The sequence below is a fragment of the Gadus morhua genome, chromosome 3, assembly GCF_902167405.1.
Source record: "Gadus morhua chromosome 3, gadMor3.0, whole genome shotgun sequence".
Taxonomy (NCBI): Eukaryota; Metazoa; Chordata; class Actinopteri; order Gadiformes; family Gadidae; genus Gadus; species Gadus morhua.
The window spans coordinates 18,129,140-18,150,819 of NC_044050.1; the positions used below are offsets into that span (position 1 = coordinate 18,129,140).

General features: G+C 46.3%; 1 protein-coding gene across 2 annotated transcripts; it reads left to right on the forward strand.

Annotated features, from left to right (window-relative positions):
• Nucleotides 1–8: 8 nt before the first annotated feature.
• On the forward strand, nucleotides 9–21,619 carry fhip1aa (FHF complex subunit HOOK interacting protein 1Aa). Of its 2 annotated transcripts, none has more exons than XM_030351531.1 (13): nucleotides 9–401; nucleotides 6,610–6,685; nucleotides 7,827–8,046; nucleotides 10,744–11,442; nucleotides 11,983–12,141; nucleotides 12,224–12,310; nucleotides 12,944–13,111; nucleotides 14,328–14,407; nucleotides 14,919–15,127; nucleotides 15,932–16,939; nucleotides 17,262–17,440; nucleotides 18,151–18,271; nucleotides 19,194–21,619. In XM_030351531.1, the coding sequence occupies exons 3-13, from the start codon at nucleotides 7,939–7,941 to the stop codon at nucleotides 19,385–19,387; spliced, it is 3,012 nt and encodes a 1,003-aa protein (XP_030207391.1). In that variant the 5' UTR covers nucleotides 9–401; nucleotides 6,610–6,685; nucleotides 7,827–7,938; the 3' UTR covers nucleotides 19,388–21,619. The 2 variants fall into 2 exon arrangements, with proteins under 2 accessions (XP_030207391.1, XP_030207392.1); XM_030351532.1 differs by lacking the exon at nucleotides 9–401 and adding an exon at nucleotides 5,616–6,523.
• The last annotated feature ends 61 nt before the right edge of the window (nucleotides 21,620–21,680 follow it).

Here is a 21,680-nt window from a genome sequence, read left to right on the forward strand (position 1 = left end):
GTAAACGCCTCACATAAATCATTGTAGTACTAATTGTGCAAATATGCCTATGAGCAGGCCTTATACGATTAAATGAAATTAAAACAGTCAGTAAACTGTAGCTTTTGAATGCAGTCATCAGATTGCATGTCTAGGGGTGGAGCGTTTAGGAGGGGATTATAGTTGGAGTTACCTATATGTTCGCGGACGTCTAGGTTTTCAAACGCTCAGAAATAGCGGTTCAGTGTAACGTGTTTCTCCGCTACATGCTATTCAAGACAAAACATTCCCGACATTTATTCGGCGGTTGCAGTTCGGGAAGGCGTTGAACCGGGTCGACGTTGCTCAGCTGTAGTGCGCTCAGCCTGTCTGCCTCCGTCAGTAGTGGAGAGATTGCGTCCTTTCAGAGGACACGTTCGACGGTAAGACAACTTAAATCGAGAAAGAAGCAGACATTGTTCATATATTGGTTATTGGTTTACTTCCATGACGTAAAACATGTCTTTGGAAAAAATAAACATGAGTGTTGTTGAAAAATTTATTTCGCATGACTAGAGTGATTGACATGGTCAACAGTGGGAGTTGTCAGCGGCGTTGTAAGACCACAACAGCTAAATCCCCGTTAACTGTTATATACTTTTACACACGACGTCATGTAGAGTTAAATAAGTGTTGGTTCTTCTGACGTTGTGTATGTAATATATGGTGGGTCACGTGACGTTTATGTTTCCGCTGGGTTCCACGTGTTGCCCCAATAGTAGCTTGTATTCTACGAGAAGCGGCACGTTTGTACCTGATTGATTTCCGTCTCGATTTCAAAGAGAACCATAATAAAATCGAGGTTTAGCCCGCGAATATCAAGTAACAATGTTGCATGCCACCAAATGTATGTCTGAGCATTGGGTGTCTGAATATGCTCATCAAAGTTTCATTCTTTGGCATCTTTTATTTACCAGATTTTGGGTGTGTGTGTCATTTCCTCGTAGGTATTCCTTGACAAGGGCACACATTCTTGACTAAATCAATGTTGTATGCTGCACATATGTTGGCAAGGAAAGGGAAATTAAGTAAGTTATGCTGTCTATCATCGAATGTGGATGCATAGAACATGTACCTCGTAATTATGGGTTTCTGTGTCTTGGTTTGTTTCATAACTGCTTTTATGAATATGTAATTCAAACTGATTGTAATATCCACGGTAGGCCAACTCCCTGAATTTGCTGAGAGGCTCAGGAATTTACTTGGGACTTGTGATCCCCAAAGTTGTTTGGTGGAGGATGGGTGACTAGGCCTACTCTGTTTGCTTGTCATACCAACTATATCACTTGATGTGATATGCTGTTTGAAGCTAGTTAAAATATTCTATAAGATGTACCAGATGCCAACCATAGTTATTATTGCTTGTTACCATACCAGCTAAACTTTGTCGGTGACCGACTCAGGTTATTGCAGAACAGGCTTAAATACAACAACACATGCAACAGCCATTGCATTATCTATGGCAGAATGGGCATTAACAGACTTGTCCTTAATTAGTCAACAGAAAGATGACTCTGAATGAGTCAAGTGCAGGGGAATCTTGTTAAATAAGGCTTAGTGGCAGACTTTATTGGGTAAGACCAACGCACCACCTCACCTAATGTTCCGTGTATAGCAGGCCTGGCACGCTATACGTACACTGCTTGGATATTTCTGCATTTGGTCCTTGCAAAGCGAGCTAAACATTTATATTTGACTGTGCAAGAGTCACGATCAGCAAAGCAATGAGCACTAGGTGAAACAGATTCTCGAGAAACCGGTATTTCGTCTTTTCTTTTTTTTTTGTTTCCTTACTCACAATGGGTTTAGCCCAGCTCAGCACAGTCCCGTGTCTGGGATTACCTGCAGCTTTACCATGGGAACCGTCATCCAGCTGAGACGATGGCTGTCGCCTGCTGTCAGCCGCCACACGCACCTGTATCCCTGTATGGGTTTCAGGGAGTTCATGCTGGGTGTCCTATTTGTTTTTGTTGGCCATTTGTCGTTCTGGATGTCTTAACGTTTGACTTTGCACTTCTCCACTGCTGCTGATGTATCCAAGTGGTTAAGTTGTATCAGAGCTTGATCTATTTGTGTTGAATAGATTGACATCAACAGAAACTCTTTGCTGTATTCAAACAGCCCAGAGCATGTTGATTTGCATCTCTTTTGCATCGACTCTTATTACTGGGAAAAACAGCCTCCACTTGTGTTGTAAGAGTGCATCAACTCTTTTGAACAGCAGTTGAAAATGTGTTCGTACGAATGACCCTATTAAAAATGCAGCAGATTCTTCTTTAATTAATTAGTTCCATAGTGATTCTGTGAGTGTGGCCCACATGTGGATTGCTATAGGTTGTGCTTATGAGATTGGATTGATCGACTAATCGCCCTCGATATGTTGCAGTTCTGAGATGTTGATTGATCAACTCGTCTACTAGTTAAAAAATGGGCATGGACCGATTCATCATCTACATCTTCTGGTTCTGAGAGGTTGGTGGATCATGTCGTCGTCCTCTATTTTGTAGCTCTGTGATGTGGATTGATCCATGTTGTTCTAAGACGTTTAGGGATTGACTTGTCATCCTGTATTGTTAAACATGGGGGGGGGAGAGGGGGCGGTAAGGTACGTAAGCAGTAGCAGTAAGAACATGAAGAGCCCATACCTAGGACGACACCAGTTTAACCAATACGAGTATTTAATTATGTGATTGTATATAAATTAAAAGGGAATGTGACTGCTTCATTTGAATGTACAGCACACAGAAAATATTTTCCTGCTTTCTACAAACACATCTAAAGTACTAACACGATGCAGGTTTTCAACACAGAGTTATAGACACACACACAATAGGGAGAGAAAGATGGAATATAAACTGAAGCCTAGAGGTAAACAAGATCAGATCTCCCTGTGCCAGTATCACTGACAGGAAGGAAGACACAAACACGCTCTGGGGTACAGTTGTCTTGTTCACTCCCTCACATGTGTAGTCTCTGTGTCTCTCTCGTGGTTATCAGACCCCCATCTTATCAGACCACAGCAGACATGACTACACTCCAGCCCCCCTCCAATCCTCTGAAGACCCCAATTTATTCATGTTTTGATCTTTTTCAATCTGGCGCACGATCCCACATGGTTTCTGGTGGTGGCATCACTTCTCTCGTCATCTCCTCTCGACAGATAGGCCTAGCTCTTTCTTTCTTTTTTTCTTCCTCCTTTCTGTTTTTCTTTCTTTCTTTTTTTTTGACCTTCTCCTCACCGTGCCTCCCAGGTACAATAAGTAGGCTAAGCCGTGTCTGTTTGAACTTGTTAGTGAACCTCATCTCTCCTTTCTGATCGCTGAATCAAACAGTGAAGGGGAAGCCTTTGCCATATTTTATTTTTTACCTTTTATTTATTCAGGGTATGCTCATTGAGATCAATTTACTTTATTAGGAAGACTTGACCAACATGGCCAAACATAACATAAAGACCGGAACTTCAGGATTCTGTCTCTATATGGAGTCCTGCAGGGGTTGGACAATCCCCAGCACAACCTATTTTAACTTAATCCACTCTTCAATAAGCACCGTGCTACACTCCTGCTTATGTAGCCCCCAAGTCTTGACTGATTGGCTGTTTGTTAACACCTGCACAGCCCTTTTAGTCAGCCCCCAATGGCTGCTACTGTTGGTGATGTTGTTGCTGTTGTTGCTGCTCTATTTAAGCAGCATAGAAAATAAAAGTAGTTGTATAATTTTTTTATGGCGGGTTCAATGGAGGAAGTTATCAGGGAAGGGCTGAGTATCCTACCCTTTAGTCAGAACAGTAGATTAATTTGTCACTGATCAATTGATCAAAGCCTTCTCAGCGAATGCACAAGGCCATAAGACTATGAATGGATGTCCTACTCTCCCGAGCTCTCTGTTGGTTGGGCAGGCATGTTTGGGCTATTTATAGCCATTACCTAGCCCTTTCAGCCGCTTCACCTGTAACTGTAAGGTTATCAGCGGCTGTTGACACTGTAGTTGCACTGTCGCTCGGTTGCCATATAGCCAACCGTTGGCAACTGAATTCTCTCACCTTGATAGAAATATTAAGAAAGTTGTTTCATCCATCACACACTTGTATTTTTCCTCCTAACCTCCATATCTTTGAGTTAGTTCAATTATGTGTTTCCTATTTTGTGATATGTGTGATTTAAAAAAAAACAACTTCAACCTCTTTTACCTCAACGCCGGAATAATCAAACTGGTGAAATAATCGACAGGTTAGCTTTGTATGAACACGTTATCTACCACTTGGGTGATCGTTCTGCTCAGCAGTAAAGGCCTGGAATGTGAGACACTCATTCGCTGTATCAATAAATGATGAGGAACCCCTGCGGCGCCGAGGCATGTTCTCTGCATGCGCAGCAACAAGGCCCGCTGACTTGGCACTCCACTGTGACTTTCAGCAGCCCAGCGCCGGAGAGGGTGTGGCCCCAGGGCAGGGCTCGAACTTGTTTGCATGGAGAGCAAACCCTCTTAACGCCGAACCTCGGGAGGGCCTGTGGAAACCAGATTCACAGGCTTCGAACAGAAAGGAAGATAAGACAACAAAAACCCAGACCGCGCTGTGCTCTGCTTCATTGTGTCGGATTGCGTGACGGAGCACTGGGACCACACCTAACGGGTGGATCATGAATTGGCTTCGATAACAAAGTATCAACGCATCCTTTATCGTTCGAACAACAGATTTAAATACCCCTTGGGCCAAAGAAAGGGGAATTTTTTCACCGTAAACAATCTACCTCATGGGAAGAAGAAAAAATGTCATAAATGCAAATAAACAATATTCTGCTTATTTTTTACAAACATCCGCTTTAGTCTAAGGAAAACCCGCTGCTTGAAATCAAGGCTCTCTTCCATAATACCCCACAAAGACTGATGATCCAAAATGCTCTGCTGCTGTAATCTGGTGGTGGTGGTGGGGAGAGCTTAGCTTGGCCCAGCCACTTGTAGACTGTGGAAACGTACACCAGAAGCCAGCTAGACGCACATAAGCCACTGTGGAGAATCCATACCACGGTGCTACTAACAGGCATTACAGCCACCGTGTGTCCTGTTCCCTTGTATACAAGGACTGGGTAATGTAATGCTGTTAATATGGATTGATCCTCTTATACTGGTATTAATGCCTAGTCTAACGCTGGGAAGTGAATATAGTGATCAGGAATCTATATCGGTACGCCTGATTCTCTCTCACATGCTGTATTGCTCTGGCAAAGCATGTCTTCCCATCTGCTATGGCTGATGGTCATAGAATAATTATCAAACATTTGTGTTCATGAAATCAATTTGTTCATGTGTGTATTTTAATCAAGAAACTTTAAAAAAGTGTCATCTGTATTCAAGGAAATAAATGTTATTGTTATCTAGGCCCACTAATCACACTTTCTTGAATACCAGCGTTGGGACCGGTTCTGTCTTGTTTATGTTCTAGGTTTGGTTCTTGGTCTTCAGAGACATGAAGAACCCGTTTGAAGTCTGCATAATAACTAAATTACTGTAACGCTATTTACACACACACACACACACACACACACACACACACACACACACACACACACACACACACACACACACACACACACACACACACACACACACACACACACACTCCATGTTTTCCTGTAAGGCTGATAAGTTATAAACAATCCATTTGTGGCAAAGGACAACTGCAATTTTTTGCGCTTCACTGGAGAAAAATGAATTATTGAGACATTTTTATTTGAAATATCAGTCTTCTAAAACCTCCTAAAAAGTAAAAACCTCCTCTTCTACGTTTTGAGAAAGTCACAGGGTATTGTCCTGTGATTAAGGCTAATCACTTCCTGCGCTGGGCTTATCCAACAGCCTGCCTTAACAAACTAACCCGGAAAGACAGTCGCCACAGCCATCCTCCAGAGACTGGCTGTGGTCATTTCCGGCTACAGACGAACAGGGGGTGGGTGATTGAGGGGATGTGGAACTGATAGCCATGTTAACAGACGTGTTTTGATGAAATTAAAGTTGAGTAACAATTTATTAGGGTTGCCTTTTATATTGTACTCGTATAAGACACTCAACATTGACAAAAAGTTAATGTAAAATATCATTAAAGTAATGAATTTTAAGTAATGTCAGACATTTGTGGTTCAGTATTTTGGGATACAGGGCCCTCACGACAAGGGGGAAGAAACCCATTGTTTTCATTGTATTTTAGAAATGGTTCAAAGCTTCTTGTTGACGGGAATGTTTTCAACGCATAATTTTTACTGTCATATTGTCACACAACCACACACACACGCACACACGTACACACACACAGATGCACTCCTCTTTTGGTCTCCTATCGCTTATTGTCTCTCCTCCCTCAGACTCTCTGTTGTCTCTCTCTCTCTCTCAGCCCTCAGTCTCCCACTTTCTCTCTCTCCTCCCTCAGTCTCCCACTCTCTCTCGCTAGCCTCTTCTCACCCTCCGGATTATTCACACTCTGAGCATCTCACTCACATACTTCCTGAAGGTGGCTGACAGTGGGCTCCAAAACTGAGAAATAACTTCATATCTGTATGCTTCTCGCTGTCTCTACCTCTCTCTTTTGCTCAATAGGACCGCGGATGACCACTCTGTCCCATTAGAAATTCAAACCCTCCAAGACTCTTCAAGATGCCGTGCTTCGGTGGAGGTAAGGGTTACACATGCACGCATTCTGGCCAACCGCCACGCTAGCTTGCATTCCTGAGTGAATAATTCTCGAGTCAATTTAACTGAAAGCAGATGGTCAGGGTGTAGAAATCTGAGGCCGTGACTTTTATTGATATTTTTTGTGAGGAATCAGTGGTTACTATTAGCCAGAATGTATTCAAATAAAGAGGAGGAGTGAGCTTGGATTGGTTTAAAGGTCGATTTTGGGGGAAAACTGAGGGACTGGCCCCACGGTTGGTTGAGCATTGCGTCTGAAATAAATGATGTGAATTGGGTTCAGTTTGAGTTCTAGTTATGACTCACTTACAGCAATAATTATGTAACAGGAATAATATAATATAGGAATGCCATCTTTATTCCTTCTTTACAAAATCACAACAGTTCAACTAATGAAACCCAAAGATTTAGTAATTTAGTATTTAGTAATAAACCTCATACTTTTTTGAATTTTTTCCATCTCCTGCCTATTTGAGGATACCATAATGCTATCCATAGACATACCTATTTGTAGGATCAATGGGACGTATGACAAACATAGGAACCCGTCTCCCATGCAGTTACATCGGTTGCTTAAACCCCACGGCTCTGTATCGTCCACTTTTACTCTGCTCTGCTCGTCCAGTGTTCTGCATTTTGCGCACATCTGATATCATGCAAGGTCTTTGTCATGATGTCAGATGCATGCTGCAAGCTTGTTGACATTGTTGCAGTCAGACTCAGCATTCCAAAAATGCACCAGAAACATTCTGGAATGCTGTCAGGTGACCTCTGCAAAGCCTTGAGAGATCCGAGTTAGTGAGAGGCCCTACAAGAATTTTTCTCTCTCGCTCTCTCTCTCTCGCTCTCTCGGTCTCTCGCTCTCTCGGTCTCTCGCTCTCTCGGTCTCTCGCTCTCTCTAATTGAGTCATGGGACTACGCTCGCCCAGTTATTGTTGTTGTTCTTGCTCCCCTGTCATGGCTACTGTGAAGGGAGGGAGAGAGAGAGATGTGTAGGAAATGTGTCTATTGCTATTATAAAAATGCAATGACGAAATACTATGGTCAGATAATGTAACATCCTAGTCAGTATTTAAGGCTTTATTAAGCCGCAGCCGTTTCCTGTTTGCATCTCTCTATTTTAGGTATACTGCTGTTGGAGTAGGGGCGTCCGTGGCCAGCCACAACTGAGGCCTGTGTGACCCCCGGAACCCTAGCGCCGGCCCATGCTTTAGCCCAGACCATGACCAGGGCGCCATGATGGCCTCCATGGTTGCCAACGGAAACAGAGATGGGCAGCCTCTGGTCCTCAAAGGCGTGGACCCAGAGACCTGCATGATCGTGTTCAAAAACCACTGGACTCAGGTGAGACGCCTGGGGACAACCTCTCTCCTGTCAGGTCTACGGTGGGCTGATTCTGGTTCAAGTCGGGCTTGAGCCTCCCTTTGCTATGCTAACAACCTGTTGGTGGTTGCCTTGCAGGACTCGGTGTGCATGTACAGTGTGTGCATGAGAGGCAATTGTGCATTGAGATAAAGGTTATAAAAGGTTGGAGGTGAAGTTTATAGCTAGCTGGTTAGAAAAGTACCATGTGAACCAGACAGTGTTGACCCTTTTTATTATTAGAAAGTGCCTCCATATGACTCATGCTTGGAGATCATAGAGACCACTTTCCAAAAACACTTCCACTCTTTGCCAAGGCGATGGATACAGTAACTTGGAGTGGCCCCCTTTGGCCAAACACCAAGCACTGGAAATGTGTTCTCTGCCATCTTGGATTCTTGGCTCTATAAGTCTCTCAGTGTGATTTCGTCACCCCTGTTGCCTTCAGTGGAAAATAGAGGGACTGGCGATGCTTTATTTAAACCTGAGAACCTGGTTTCACTGCAGCCATGACTTTGGTTCCAAATTAGATTTTTTTTTTCTTCTTTCCTTCAGACCAAATTGATTTGGAGAGGGTAATTCCAGAATTGATTGAACCCTGGGTGGATTCCTGATTTTCTTCTCTTTCTCAGTTGAGGTAATTTAGATAGGAGTGAGGGTGACAGATAAAGGGTTAGGTAGTGCAGGTTTAAGTCATTAGAAATTGCTGTGTCTTAAAGTAAACCTTTATTCTGAATTGTAAGCACTAAGCAACTTTTCTATTTGATTAATAGTTTAACTTAAAATGACATCCCACTGCCTATTTCTTTGACAGTAAACAATGAGCTTTCAATGCAAAACCTACAGCATAATGTAGCAGTGCTTCAGTCTCCTACATGGTTTAGCTAATCATTACCATGATTAGAGCAAGTGAAGTAACCGAACAACCTTGAGATATGGTTGCCTCATGCGGTAAGCCTGAGCCCATTCTATGCAGTATTCACACACATTTGGATTCCTGAGTGCAGCATTAGACACACCCACACTCCGATCATTCTGGCTACAACCTCTCTGGGTAATCAAAGCTCAAAATGTTTGCCACTTTCTTGTAAAATCAATACCCCTCGAAACAGATACAAGATGGCATCCAACAAAAGCACACCGCTGTTGATAATGTAGATCTCTGCCATTGGACGAACGCAGTCCTGTGGCACGGCTAATGTGTGCTCTTCTCCGATTACAATCACTCCCTCTGCCTGTCCACCCACGGTGTCCTTGCTCCTCTGTCGTGACGGCAGTGTACACATGATTCACCTGTTCTGCTACCGTCACCCATGCACGGCCTGCCTCTGTTGATAACCCCCCCCCGTCGCCATGGCAGCGGCAGAAGCCCAGGGACACTAGAGGCCATTGTTGTTGTCTCTCTGGCTACCCACACACAAGGGAGGGAAAACGACGCAACACACAGCCACCACAAAGCGGTGCTTCACGGCGCGCACACAGAGCACAGATGAACCCAGTCTGGTCGTGTTCCCCACCTCCGTGGACCTCCTTATTCACCTATAGCGGCCATCTTGCCTCCAGCTTGGCTCTCAACACTAGCGAGATGGTGGAACTGAATGTATTCAGTGACGACCAATAGGTCATGTTTACCCCAGTGCAGGCAACAGAAGCGTCGTCGAGTCGTTTGCTTAGCTCAGACGACTTGCGCCTTGCGCCCTTCATGTCAACTTTGAACGTTTGGTTCTAGATGCAATCCAAATAAAGCGATTGTGGAACCTAGATATTTCTCTCATGGCCAACTGGGCTGTTGTCATTGAGCAATGATCTTTTAGATGTGTGAGGGCAACGCTGCCGTGGAGCTCCACAGGGGCCCGGGGCCGACGCCGGTGGAGAAGGAGGTGTAGGAGGTGGAGGAGGTATGCGCTCCCACAGGGGGGGCCATAGCAAGCAGCACAGCTCAAAGAGCTGACGGAGGTTTCTATTAAAAGAACATGCTGACTTGTTACCGCACGTAAAGTGGGGGCCCGCACCGTGGCAAATGTAGCATGTGCTGAGTCCAAAGCATGTGTTTTCCCCGCAGAAGATACAGCTAGGCTAGCATCAGTGATAGTGGTCTACAACGCTGATGCATTATTAATGATGTGAATGAAAAATGTATAGCCTGTAAGCTTGGAAGTCATCATTCACAATCCACTTTTCCTTTGAATTATTTTCCATGTGATATGCTTTATATAATTTATGTTTGGCACTCCTATTTATGCCTTTAGCAGATCAGATCATGTCAAGGAATTTGCAGTGTTTTTATTTGAGATGCACATCATTAATAAGCAGGTCGACTAGCGAACATTGTTCGAACCCCAACACCTTTCGGCTAAGAGGCAAACACCTTCACCACCAGATCGCTCCTCCCCAGTCTACTACTCTCAACGTTAAAATGCTAATGAGCACAGCTGCTACTATTTCTAAACTCTGGAATGGCTCTTTCTATCGTCCAATTACTGTGACTTCTACTGTATCCACTACTGTCTACTTACTGTCTGATCACGGTACAAAGCACTGCTTCTCTACCTTTTAACCAGTGGCACTGGAGCTGAAGCTCTATTCCCCCGGTGGCACACTTGCCAGCAGGCTTATTTTTAACACTTTGCCTGTTGACAAAGCAATGCTGTAACAACCCCCCCCCCCCCCTCCCTCTAGGTGGTGAAGATCCTGGAGAAGCATGACCCTCTCCGTAGCGGCGGCGGCCTACCCTTGCTGGCGAGCATCAGCCTGAGCGTGGGCGGCGGCGGCGGCGGCGGCGGCGGCGGCATCCGCTTCGGCCCGGTGCCCAGCGTGGACGAGGCGAGCGCGGTGCAGAACTACGTGGAGCACATGCTCTTCCTGCTGATGGAGGAGGACAGCGGGCGCGAGGGCGCCATGGGCCCCATCCTGGAGTTCGTGGTGATGGAGAACGTGATGGAGCGGCTGTTCGTGTGGAGCCTGCGGCGGGAGTTCTCGGACGACATGAAGCTGGAGCAGCTGAAGATGTACGAGGCGCTGGTGGGGCAGGCGCGCCAGCCCGTGCTCCACCACAAGCCGGTGCTGCGGCCGCTCATGATGCTGCTGTCGGCGTGCGCGGACGCGGAGGCGCCGGGCGTGGAGGGCCAGCTGGTGCTGCTGCTGCACCAGCTGTGCTGCGTGCTGGCCAAGGACCCCTCGGTGCTGGAGCTCTTCTTCCACACCAGCGAGGACCAGGGCGCCGCCAACTTCCTCATCTTCTCCCTGCTCATCCCCTTCCTGCACCGGGAGGGCGGCGTGGGGCAGCAGGCCCGCGACGCCCTGCTGCTCATCATGGCCCTGTCGGCGGAGAACCAGCGCGTGGCCGAGCACATCGCCCAGAACACCTACTTCTGTCCGGTGAGGCCCGATGCTGGGAGGGGGGGGGACGCGCCGGGGTCTTCTCCGCCTTCTCCTTGCCATAAAATAAAACAATAAAATAGATAAGTAAAAGAAAACAAAGTTTAAAAAATGCATTGTAGAAAGTGCAATGTATTTAAGAGTGATCAGAAGGAAGCTAAAGCAAACATACAATAAAATGAAATAAAAGAAAATGGACGCGGTAGAGAAAACAAAGTAAAAAATGAAAGTGCAATGTATTTAAGATTTAGCAGAAAGCTAATGCGAGCATAAAAGTCTTCAGTCCTGTTTTTAAAAGTGGTCAAAGGGCTACAGGGTGAACTCGGATGCATTAAGGAGCAGGTAGAGGTAAGACGCCTCCAGGTGTGTCTGAACCCGGAGATTGAACCCCGGTACAGTGTGACCGGGAACCGAGCACCTTAGTACCCTAGACCCCGTGCTATCCTGTGACACCTTAAAATGAATCCATTGCGTCATCTGTAATCATTTTCCTCTCCTTGAAACTCGAAACTGATCATTTCCCTGTGGCCCCACCCATAGGTGCTGGCCACGGGGCTGAGCGGCCTCTACTCCTCCCTGCCCACCAAGCTGGAGGTGCCCAACGAGGAGTGGCACTGTCTCCATGGAGACGACTGGGCGCGCATGCCCCCCCTCGTGCAGTTCCTCAACTCACTTGAGTTCTGCAACGCTGTCGTACAGGTGCTTAGCAAACGCACGCATGCATGCACGCACGACACACACACACAGACCCATTGATGTGAGCCTGTGTGTCTCCCGCTAGGTGGCCCATGCTGACATCAGAGACCAGCTGCTGGGATACATCTACAATGGCTTCCTGGTGCCAGTCCTGGCACCCGCTCTTCATAAGGTCAGAGGTCACCAACCTACTCAATAAACATCCTTTTGGTTCTACTTTGTAATATAAACACGATTAACAATTTATTATTCATTCAACTCTAGTATTGACTCATTTAGACGCTTTGTATGCTTTATGTCCTTTGTTAATCAAAAATTATATGAGCACATCATCCTGGTCTTCTATGTGTGATGTATAAGATAGATGACTATTTATTGATCCCCAGGGGGAAATTCACAGTTGCTTGAACACGTCACACGCAGCATACACACACAACATAGACAAGATTATACAATGAAATAAAATATCCACATGGATAATATGGACGATAAAAGATATGCTACGGAAGGCAGGAAACAGAGACAAACACGTCCATGAACAGATTGTACTCCTCCTGTTGTTAGCTATGAGTGTACTGTATGTGTGGTGATTTGACTCACTCTCTCTCTCTCTCTCTCTCTCTCTCTCTCTCTCTCTCTCTCTCTCTCTCTCTCTCTCTCTCTCTCTCTCTCTCTCTCTCTCTCTCTCTCTCTCTCTCTCTCTCTCTCTCTCTCTCTCTCTCTCTCTCTCTCTCTCTCTCTCTCTCTCTCTCTCTCTCTCTCTCTCTCTCTCTCTCTCTCTCTCTCTCTCTCTCTCTCTCTCCAGCTGACCCTGGAGGAGGTGATGACCACCACCGCCTACCTGGAGCTCTTCATCAGGTCCGTGTCGGAGCCGGCTCTGCTGCAGACCCTGCTGACCTTCATCCTGCTGCATCGTCACGACAACGTGCACATCCTGGACACGCTGGTCAGCCGCATCAACACCCCCTACCAGGTACCCCACGCCCTGCACTCAGTCACTGACTCATTCACCCACTCACTCACTCAGTCACTCACTTAAGCGGCATCAACAACATCCTGTTCTGCGTAGCACCATGCACGTGTCTTTAGTCATGCATGTGCACACTGTCACTCTCTAACTATGTGTGCACAAACATACATGCATATTCACTCAGTACCTCGCTCAATATCTATGTATGCACACATGTTCATTCAATACCTATAAAAAAACATTACCTAATTATGTATGCATATACATATTTGCTCACACAAGCACACACGGAGTAAACAACAGAAACTTCCTTCAACATGAGAGAAGAAATGTAGTGGACTCACCCACCCTAAGGCATTGGATGCTATATTAATATTTAATCATTCCAGCACAGAGACATGCAGAATGTTGCCATGGTGATAAGCAGTCGCAGTGCATATGTACGCTATTCGCCATGCAAAGTGATCAGTGATGAAAAGTCATAGGAATTGTGTGTGTGTGTGTGTGTGTGTGTGTGTGTGTGTGTTTAGTAGTGAAATGTGTTATTAAAGAAAGTTCACATAAGGTATCGTCAGATATCATATTCAAGAACTGTAAATAATATATCAGTTGCTCGAACACTGGAAAGCCAAAAGCTGTTTGTTCCATGGTTTGTGAACGAGGAGTAAGCTTTGATACACACGCAGCCTGTTGTGTACTAGAAAGCCTGTTTGCCTTTCCCGTTCCTCCCTGTATAACCACCACAGGCTAAAACAAACCATAAAATGATCAAACATTCTTCCACCCTCATTTTCAGAATGTATTCATTCTCCTAATCTTGTTTCTTTTCGTCTTTGTAAAACCTGCAATGAACTTGATGTTGGCGGAGGAATAATCAACCTTTTAAGATTTTTTATAATTGAATACGCATCATTAACCATTCCGTTGGTAACGAGGGTATTTCAGAAGTGAATCCCTGTGCCAACCCAAGCACAACACTGCTTCACTTAGGAAGGCAGTGGAATCGACCTATGTTCCTTCATTGCAAAGGGATGTAATTATCCTACAAGTCCCCGTCTCCCATTGGAACTCCTCGACTGTGCCTCAAACAAAAAGACTGTTATCTCAAGTGTTTATAATGAAGAGTTCCGTCTGTTACTCTTATTTAATGATTATTCTCTGTTTGAAACGCCTCTCTCCCTCTCCTATCTCCCCTCTCCTCTCTCCCCTCTCCTCTCAGCTGGGAACGGTATCTCTGGCTCTGTTCCGCACACTCATCGGCTTGTACTGTGAAGATGTGATGCTGCAGCTCATCCTGAGGTACGGGAGGCACGCGCGCATACACACACGCACGCACACACACAGACATCTGCCACACATCTAATTGGTTTACTCTGTGATGAGTGTCCTCCACCCCCTGCAGTCGCCTTGTGTCCCCGCCTGGCTTCCCCTAACAGTCTGCCTCTCCCTCTCCTCCTCCTCTCTCACATCCCTCTCTCTCTTTATACTTCTTACCCCCTCTCTCTATTTCATCCCCCTCCCTTCCCCCACTGTCTCTCTCTCTCTCTCTCTCTCTCTCTCTCTCTCTCTCTCTCTCTCTCTCTCTCTCTCTCTCTCTCTCTCTCTCTCTCTCTCTCTCTCTCTCTCTCTCTCTCTCTCTCTCTCTCTCTCTCTCTCTCTTATTTATTAAATAAGAGAGATTATTCTTTCTTTCTTTCTTTCTTTCTTTCTTTCTTTCTCTTTCTCTCTCTCCCTCCCTCCTCCCTCTCTCTTCTCTCCCTCCTCCCTCTCTCTTCTCTCCCTCCCTCCCCCCCTCTCTCTCCCCCCCCAGGTACCTGATCCCCTGTAACCACATGATGTTGAGTCAGAGGTGTGTGGTGCGGGAGAGGGACTGCTACTCCGTGTCGGCGGCCAAGATGCTGGCGCTGACGCCGTCGTGCTGCACCCCGGAGCACGCCCCCCCGCCGCTCCGACAGCTGGACTCCATCGTGTGGACCCGGGGCCACGCCGCGGGCCCCGGGAACCATGGCGGCGCCACAGGTGTGTGTGTGTGTCTTAGCGTGAAAGACTTTGGAAGGATAGAATTAATACATACACTTAAAGCTGCACTCAGTCACTTCTTCTACTGCAGCTATTATTCCGAAACTAGAAGGTCTCTCAGGAATAACGCACATTTTTCCCCTCTCCTGTTCAAGCCACTAGGGGGGGCCAATGGGGAAACATGGCAGCACTGTGACGCGGGATAGGGCCAGGATAGGATAGTTAGGTTGGTAGGGTATTCAACTCCTATCCAACCGGTACTGGGTCAAACTCCCCCCCCTGTCTTCAGCAGACCTGTAGACCTCATTGAACATGATTCCTGACTCTACCCTTGGATAGATAACAAAAAAGTGATGTTAAAGTGTACACTGTGTTAATAGTTAATTGCTATTCCTCAAGTGCTTGTAATGCGAACACATCAACAATCAAAACATTGTCAAAGCCTTTTCAAGAGCTTCTCTGATAAAAAGACAATATATACCAAAATATCGCAAACAATGTTTTCTGAAACATCTGTACAAAGAAGTCACTGAGGGAGAGAAGGGCCTCTGGCTGTTTGTCTAATCTGAATGTAATTGGCAGATAACGTACAAGCGGACGCGTCGGAGCGCTCCACCTAATTGCGACACCTCCCACTGGTAGAAACCATTATGGAAGTTTACCCCCCCCGCCGCCGCTCGTCAGCCTCATTAGTTCTGCACCGTGTGAGCGCCGTCTGAGGCTGGCGCCCGCCAGCGCTGTAGTACTCCCCACCGATCGTCTTTTGGCCCGTGTTTATCTGACGTCGTCGCCCTCCTCCCCCAGAGCGGGCGCGGGGCTCCCAGTCGGACGACGGCTCCTCGGACGTGTGCGTGATCGGCTCGGAGGTGCACCTGGACGTCAGCTACCTGCACTACCTGTACGACGCGCGCCTGGGCATCTCCGAGTGCATGCGCGCCTGCCAGGTGTGGTCGGCGCCCTACGACGGCCGGGACCCCCCCGTCGAGGACTACCCGCCCCCCGGGGAGGCGCGCCTGGGCCCGGCGGCCCCGCCCCTGCACCCCCCTCCCCCGCCGCCGCCGTCCACGTCGGCGTCGGCGTCGTCGTCGCCCGCCCAGCATCGCCACCCCACACTGGCCCCGCCCCCGGAGCCGCCGTCGACCAATCAGCAGGAGCTGGAGTGGGACGACAGCTATGACGCCTGCCCCGCGCAGGGCGCCGGAGGGGCGGAGCCGGAGGGGGGCCAGGCCCTCCCCCGGCCCCCCGCCGCCGAGCCCCCCCAACACATCCAGGAGATGAGGCGGACGGCCATCATGCTGGTGCAGGGGTCCTACGTCGAGGAGTCGGACTTCCAGGACGACGTGATGGTCTACGACCTGGTGGCCAAGAGGACCACCGCTGACGCCGCCGGGGGGGGGGGCGACCCCGCCGCCCTCAGGTCCCCCCCGGGCGGCTCGGCTCTGCCGTCGGACGCCACGGAGTCGGCGGGGGACGGGCCGAGCCGAGCAGATTCGTCCGCACCCGCCTCGGCGCCCCCCTCCCCCGGGGAGAGAGACTGCGCCGCTACCCCGGAGAGCCCCCGGGTGGACGACCTGCTCACCCAGTACCAGGAGCTCATCGGCACCCTGAGCGCCGAGGTGGGCGGGGGGTCCGGGGGCGGAGAGCCCGCCGCGTGTCCCGCCCCCACCCTGGAGGAGGGGGAGGAGGAGGAGATGGAGGGCATGGAGGTGGACTACAGCTCCTTCTCCGCAGACACCCCGGAGCCGGAGAAGTCGCCGCTGGGCGCCAAGCACCCCCGGCCCGGAGGTCGAGGCCACGCTGTGCCTTTTACAGGTGAGGCCACAAAGTGAAACACAGAGACAGGAGGGATACACAAGAGACATCAAACAGAGCCTTCTAGCTGTCCTTGGATATGAAGCCATTTTCTGATTTCAACAAAATTCCAAATCTGAATATTTGATTGGCTTTTGTGGCTTTATGAAAAGGACAGTAAAACCAGTCAGGAAAGTTAGGAATGACACGGCATAGGAACGCTATCGAAATCCAACCCAGGTCCCTACAAGTCCCATTGCCCTCAGCATTGTAACATTATAAATAACATCGTTAAAACCGTGTAATCCCAGCGTGACCCTGAAGCGTCTCCCCCTCTGTGCAGGCCCGTTTGTCAGCGTGCTGCTGTCCCGTCTGGAGAACATGCTGGAGAACTCGGTGCACGTGAACCTGCTGCTGACGGGCATCCTGGCCCAGCTGGCCGCCTACCCCCAGCCCCTGCTGCGCTCCTTCCTGCTCAACACCAACATGGTGTTTCAGCCCAGCGTGCGCTCCCTCTACCAGGTAACACCTGCCGTGTGTGTGTGTGTGTGTGTGTGTGTGTGTGTGTGTGTGTGTGTGTGTGTGTGTGTGTGTGTGTGTGTGTGTGTGTGTGTGTGTGTGTGTGTGTGTGTGTGTGTGTGTGTGTGTGTGTGTGTGTGTGTCTTTATTACCGGGAAATTAAACTGAGTTGTGCAAAGGTCGTGATCATGATTTTGATAATAATGCTTCTTAAAACACAAAACTGGAATGATTTCACTAACGAATACCATGTTCGTGATATCCAGATGAAATCTGATTCTCGCATCCAAATTGTATAATATACAGTTATTTTTATGTTGGCGCTGGTAATATTTATTAGCCGATTACTATTTAAAGATGTGTACACAAAGATTTGCACGTAAAGATAATTCTGTCAAGTCCATATCTATCGCCAAATGGGGCAACACAATGGTGGTTGAGCTTATGGCCCACTGTTGAAAGCCCTTGTATTTGGAGTATCATGAACTTAGCGAGCTTGATGTTGGTGGGCCACAGTATCTCATGGACAAATGGTCACTTACTGACAAATGTGTAGCCAAAGAGAACCAAAAGGAAATCTTCAAGATTGCCACTTAAAGCCGTTGAAGCACACGTCTGACTTTCAGCAAAGTGTTTGGGAAACCTTGACACTTATGTAGTGCTTGATCTCTGTGTCCTTGTGTGTGTGTGTATGTGTACGTGTGTGTTTCCAGGTCCTCGCCTCCGTCAAGAACCAGATAGAGGATCTGACGGAGAGCCAGAAGGACTTCCCAGGGATGATCACAGCTGCACAACACTGGCTTCTGGCCAGGGAGAGCTCCCTCGGAGCAGCAGGTATATAAACATCTGTCTGTCTGTCTGCCTCCCTGCCTCCTTCCTTGTCCGTCTGTCTATCTCTCTGTCTGTCATTCATCAGATGACCTGCCGTGTAAAATGTAGCCTAGGTTGAGGAATTGCATTAGAAAGGTATTTAAACCTCTTGTATGTATAACATTCTAAGTCTGTGGTTGTAAACCAACTATTGTTGGGACTTTGATGGAGCATCAACAATCAAATCAAATTGGACTGTATTAATTATTGGCATTCATCGATCAATGTATTACATATTGATTGATCAATGCTAATCCATCGGAATTGGTTTGCTGGTAAGGGAAGGAGCTGTTGATTAGCTTCCATTTGATTTGCTTTGATCCCGTGCCGAGCTAATTAGGATCTGCAGTATTATTAATGTTGGGTTCCCCCCTGGACCTTAAAGTATTTCTCTCAGTGCAGCTGAGTTATGTCTTGACCATAGGGACCAGATGAACATCACTCAAGTTTTAGACATGTTGCTGATGGAGTTCTCCCAATAGTTTCACAGTTGTACAAGTTGTCGCACACACACACACACACACACACACACACACACACACACACACACACACACACACACACACACACACACACACACACACACACACACACACACACACACACACACACACACACACACACAGATATAAGGCTTCAAACTAAGCGTTGGATCTTCTTTAAACAGAATACACAAGCTGTGTTCCCTTCACTTTGTTGATTCCATGTCAAAAACGTTTGAAAGTGATTCTTTCATGATAATCATTAATAGTAATGAACATCCTAAATACACAGACTACAAACAAGATTACAACCCAGTAAGTGCGGGTGCATCTAGTGTGAAAATTTGCGGGGATAAACTCACTCGACAGCGAGAGAAATAAAAAAACATGTGTGTGTGTTTCAGACTCAGCCAAGGGAGGAGCCGGTGCCATCGTCTCGGAGGGGTCAAAGGTCAACGCCTCTCCGCAGCCCAAGGGTGTGGTCTCGCTGGCCAACACGGAGGTGTTCGCCACCGTGCTCTTCACAGAGTTCCTGAAAGAGCTGGCGGCCATCGCCCAGGAGCACTCCATCCTCTCTTACATCCCTATGGAAGAGTGACCCCAAGGCCTCCACCCACTATTTTTATTCAAAAATACATTTTTAAAGACTTCCTTCTCTGCTTCAAGCACTATACCATGAAGAATGAAGATTTCTGAACATTTTTAAAAGATTTTCTTGAAATCAGATAGTGATAAATTATGTGTTTTTATTCCAAGAATGTGTTGGGGTTTGGTGGAGTATCTGCACTAGCCTACAGTAAAGATAGGAAAAATATACTTTTCAAATAATGGGGTTGCCTATACTCTGTCTGCACTCTGATGCACCCCTCTCCACCTTATATGTAAATATTTATTTTAGCAAATATTTGTAACTGCGGAATAGCTTATAATAGCCAGATTCAGGTCAACCCACCAAAGATTGAATCGTAACTATTCTCTTCAGTCAGATGGATCCAAGATGGCCACTCGGTGAATAAGGCCCAATATACACCATTACCATATGGCTTATTTTTAAGAAGCCTGGTGAAGTACACACAAATGTAAGGGCAGAGAAGCCTCAACTATAATGAAATGATGTCAATGACCGTAATCTCTCTGCTATTCCATAGCTCGGCCTGCCTTAGACGATTTCTGCCTTTTTGTTGCCATAGGATGACATTAGCTAGCCCTGTGTGAAGGCTAGCTCTCCACTGTTGCTCAGACAGATGAGAAGATGGGTTAGGATTTGAATACAGCAATTGTTACATTTGCATTTGCATTTGTTTTGCTATTTTATTTTTTTAGCGACATTATCATTCGTCAAAGTAATATTCTAAACAAACTTATTTTCAGTTCAAGCTGCACCTCAGGAACCAATGAGTACTTATTTGTCAGAATTCAAAATAACACATCGGCAAGAAATTCACAGGTGTACTATGTGCAAAAGATGACAGTTGACTTGTTTGGCACAAATAGAATATTACTTGTTCTACTTTTCCTTATTTAGTAAAGCATCATTATATTCTTGTATGACAAATGTTTCCAAGAGATATATCACTATGCAAATGAAAGATATTTTGGGCTATGACTAGTATTTTGCTTTGGGAATGGGTATTTAAGCTTTTTTAGATTGTTAATTAATTGGTTCTCTATCGATTATCGTATCGAGTTGTGTGGCGCTGTTCTTTACTATGGGAATGCGTTGAGCCTGGTATGGAGTCTGTGTCGTTATGATAATGTCACATTGAGGCGGGTGTTTGTTGATTTACTGTGTCACGTTGGAAACACTCAAGACCCCAGACAGGGGGTTGTCCATCTTACATTATCTCCATGTTCTGACTGAACACCTCGCATCAGAACGGAGTCATTAAGGTTCATACTGTTACAAAGCTCCCCTTTGTGGCGTCCCTTTGTAGAGCAGTGTTTACTTAGTGCCTGACTTTGGATTTTGGTTCATTTCTTGCCTTGACTTGCCTCGTGGATTAACAAAGGAATAAAACCATATTATAGTTACCTCAAATGTTATACATCTGTATACTGGAATTATTCTCATTGAGCAAAGAAAAAAAAAAAGGATGTATATATTGTCTTGTTCAGTGACAACTGTTGCTTGTTTTATCGGTGGGTAGTTTTCCCCTTTTATTCACGTCTTTTCATCGTTTTATATTCAAAAACATGGATTATGAACTTTTGAGGGTTTTAACAAACCAATTGTATTGATAGAAATAAGCAAGAGTGGTATTTGCCTAAGCATAAAAAACTATGATTAAAATATTGAACTTCTTTTAGTAGTTTGGTAGAATTTAGTGAGAAGACTTAAAAAACCAGCAATCCTATTGAATTGAATGAACAGAAAACATGTCTGTATTTGAAGATTGTTTATAAAATATATATGTACGGATTCTACTATGCGGTAGAATCACATGGAATGTACTGAGGACAATCAAAGTCGTTTCACAATCTCTTTTTGGGGATAATGCCATTTTCTCTTTCAAACCTAGAGTACTGTGGCACTTTGATAACGTTTTTATTCAACAGCACTCTGCAGTGGACTTGACGGCCCTAACAGTTTTTCTATTTTGCATAAAGGCTAGGTTATTCTTCCAATTATTGCGTTTCAGGAAAAACTGGTATTTAAATGGAAAAAGACTTTTTCTGTATGTTTTTATCCAAAAGAAACTTGTTCAATTTGCAGTGCAGTCTTCAAAGATTTGGGCCTAATTAAAGCGTTGCATTTTTCTATTCGGCTGCATTCAGATTTTAGAGACACAAAGGCATGTCCTGTTTAATAAAAACCTCTTGTCAAATCACAGTGTTTGCCCTTTATTCGCAATCATTCAACCATATTTTATATTTGCACTTCACGGTTTATT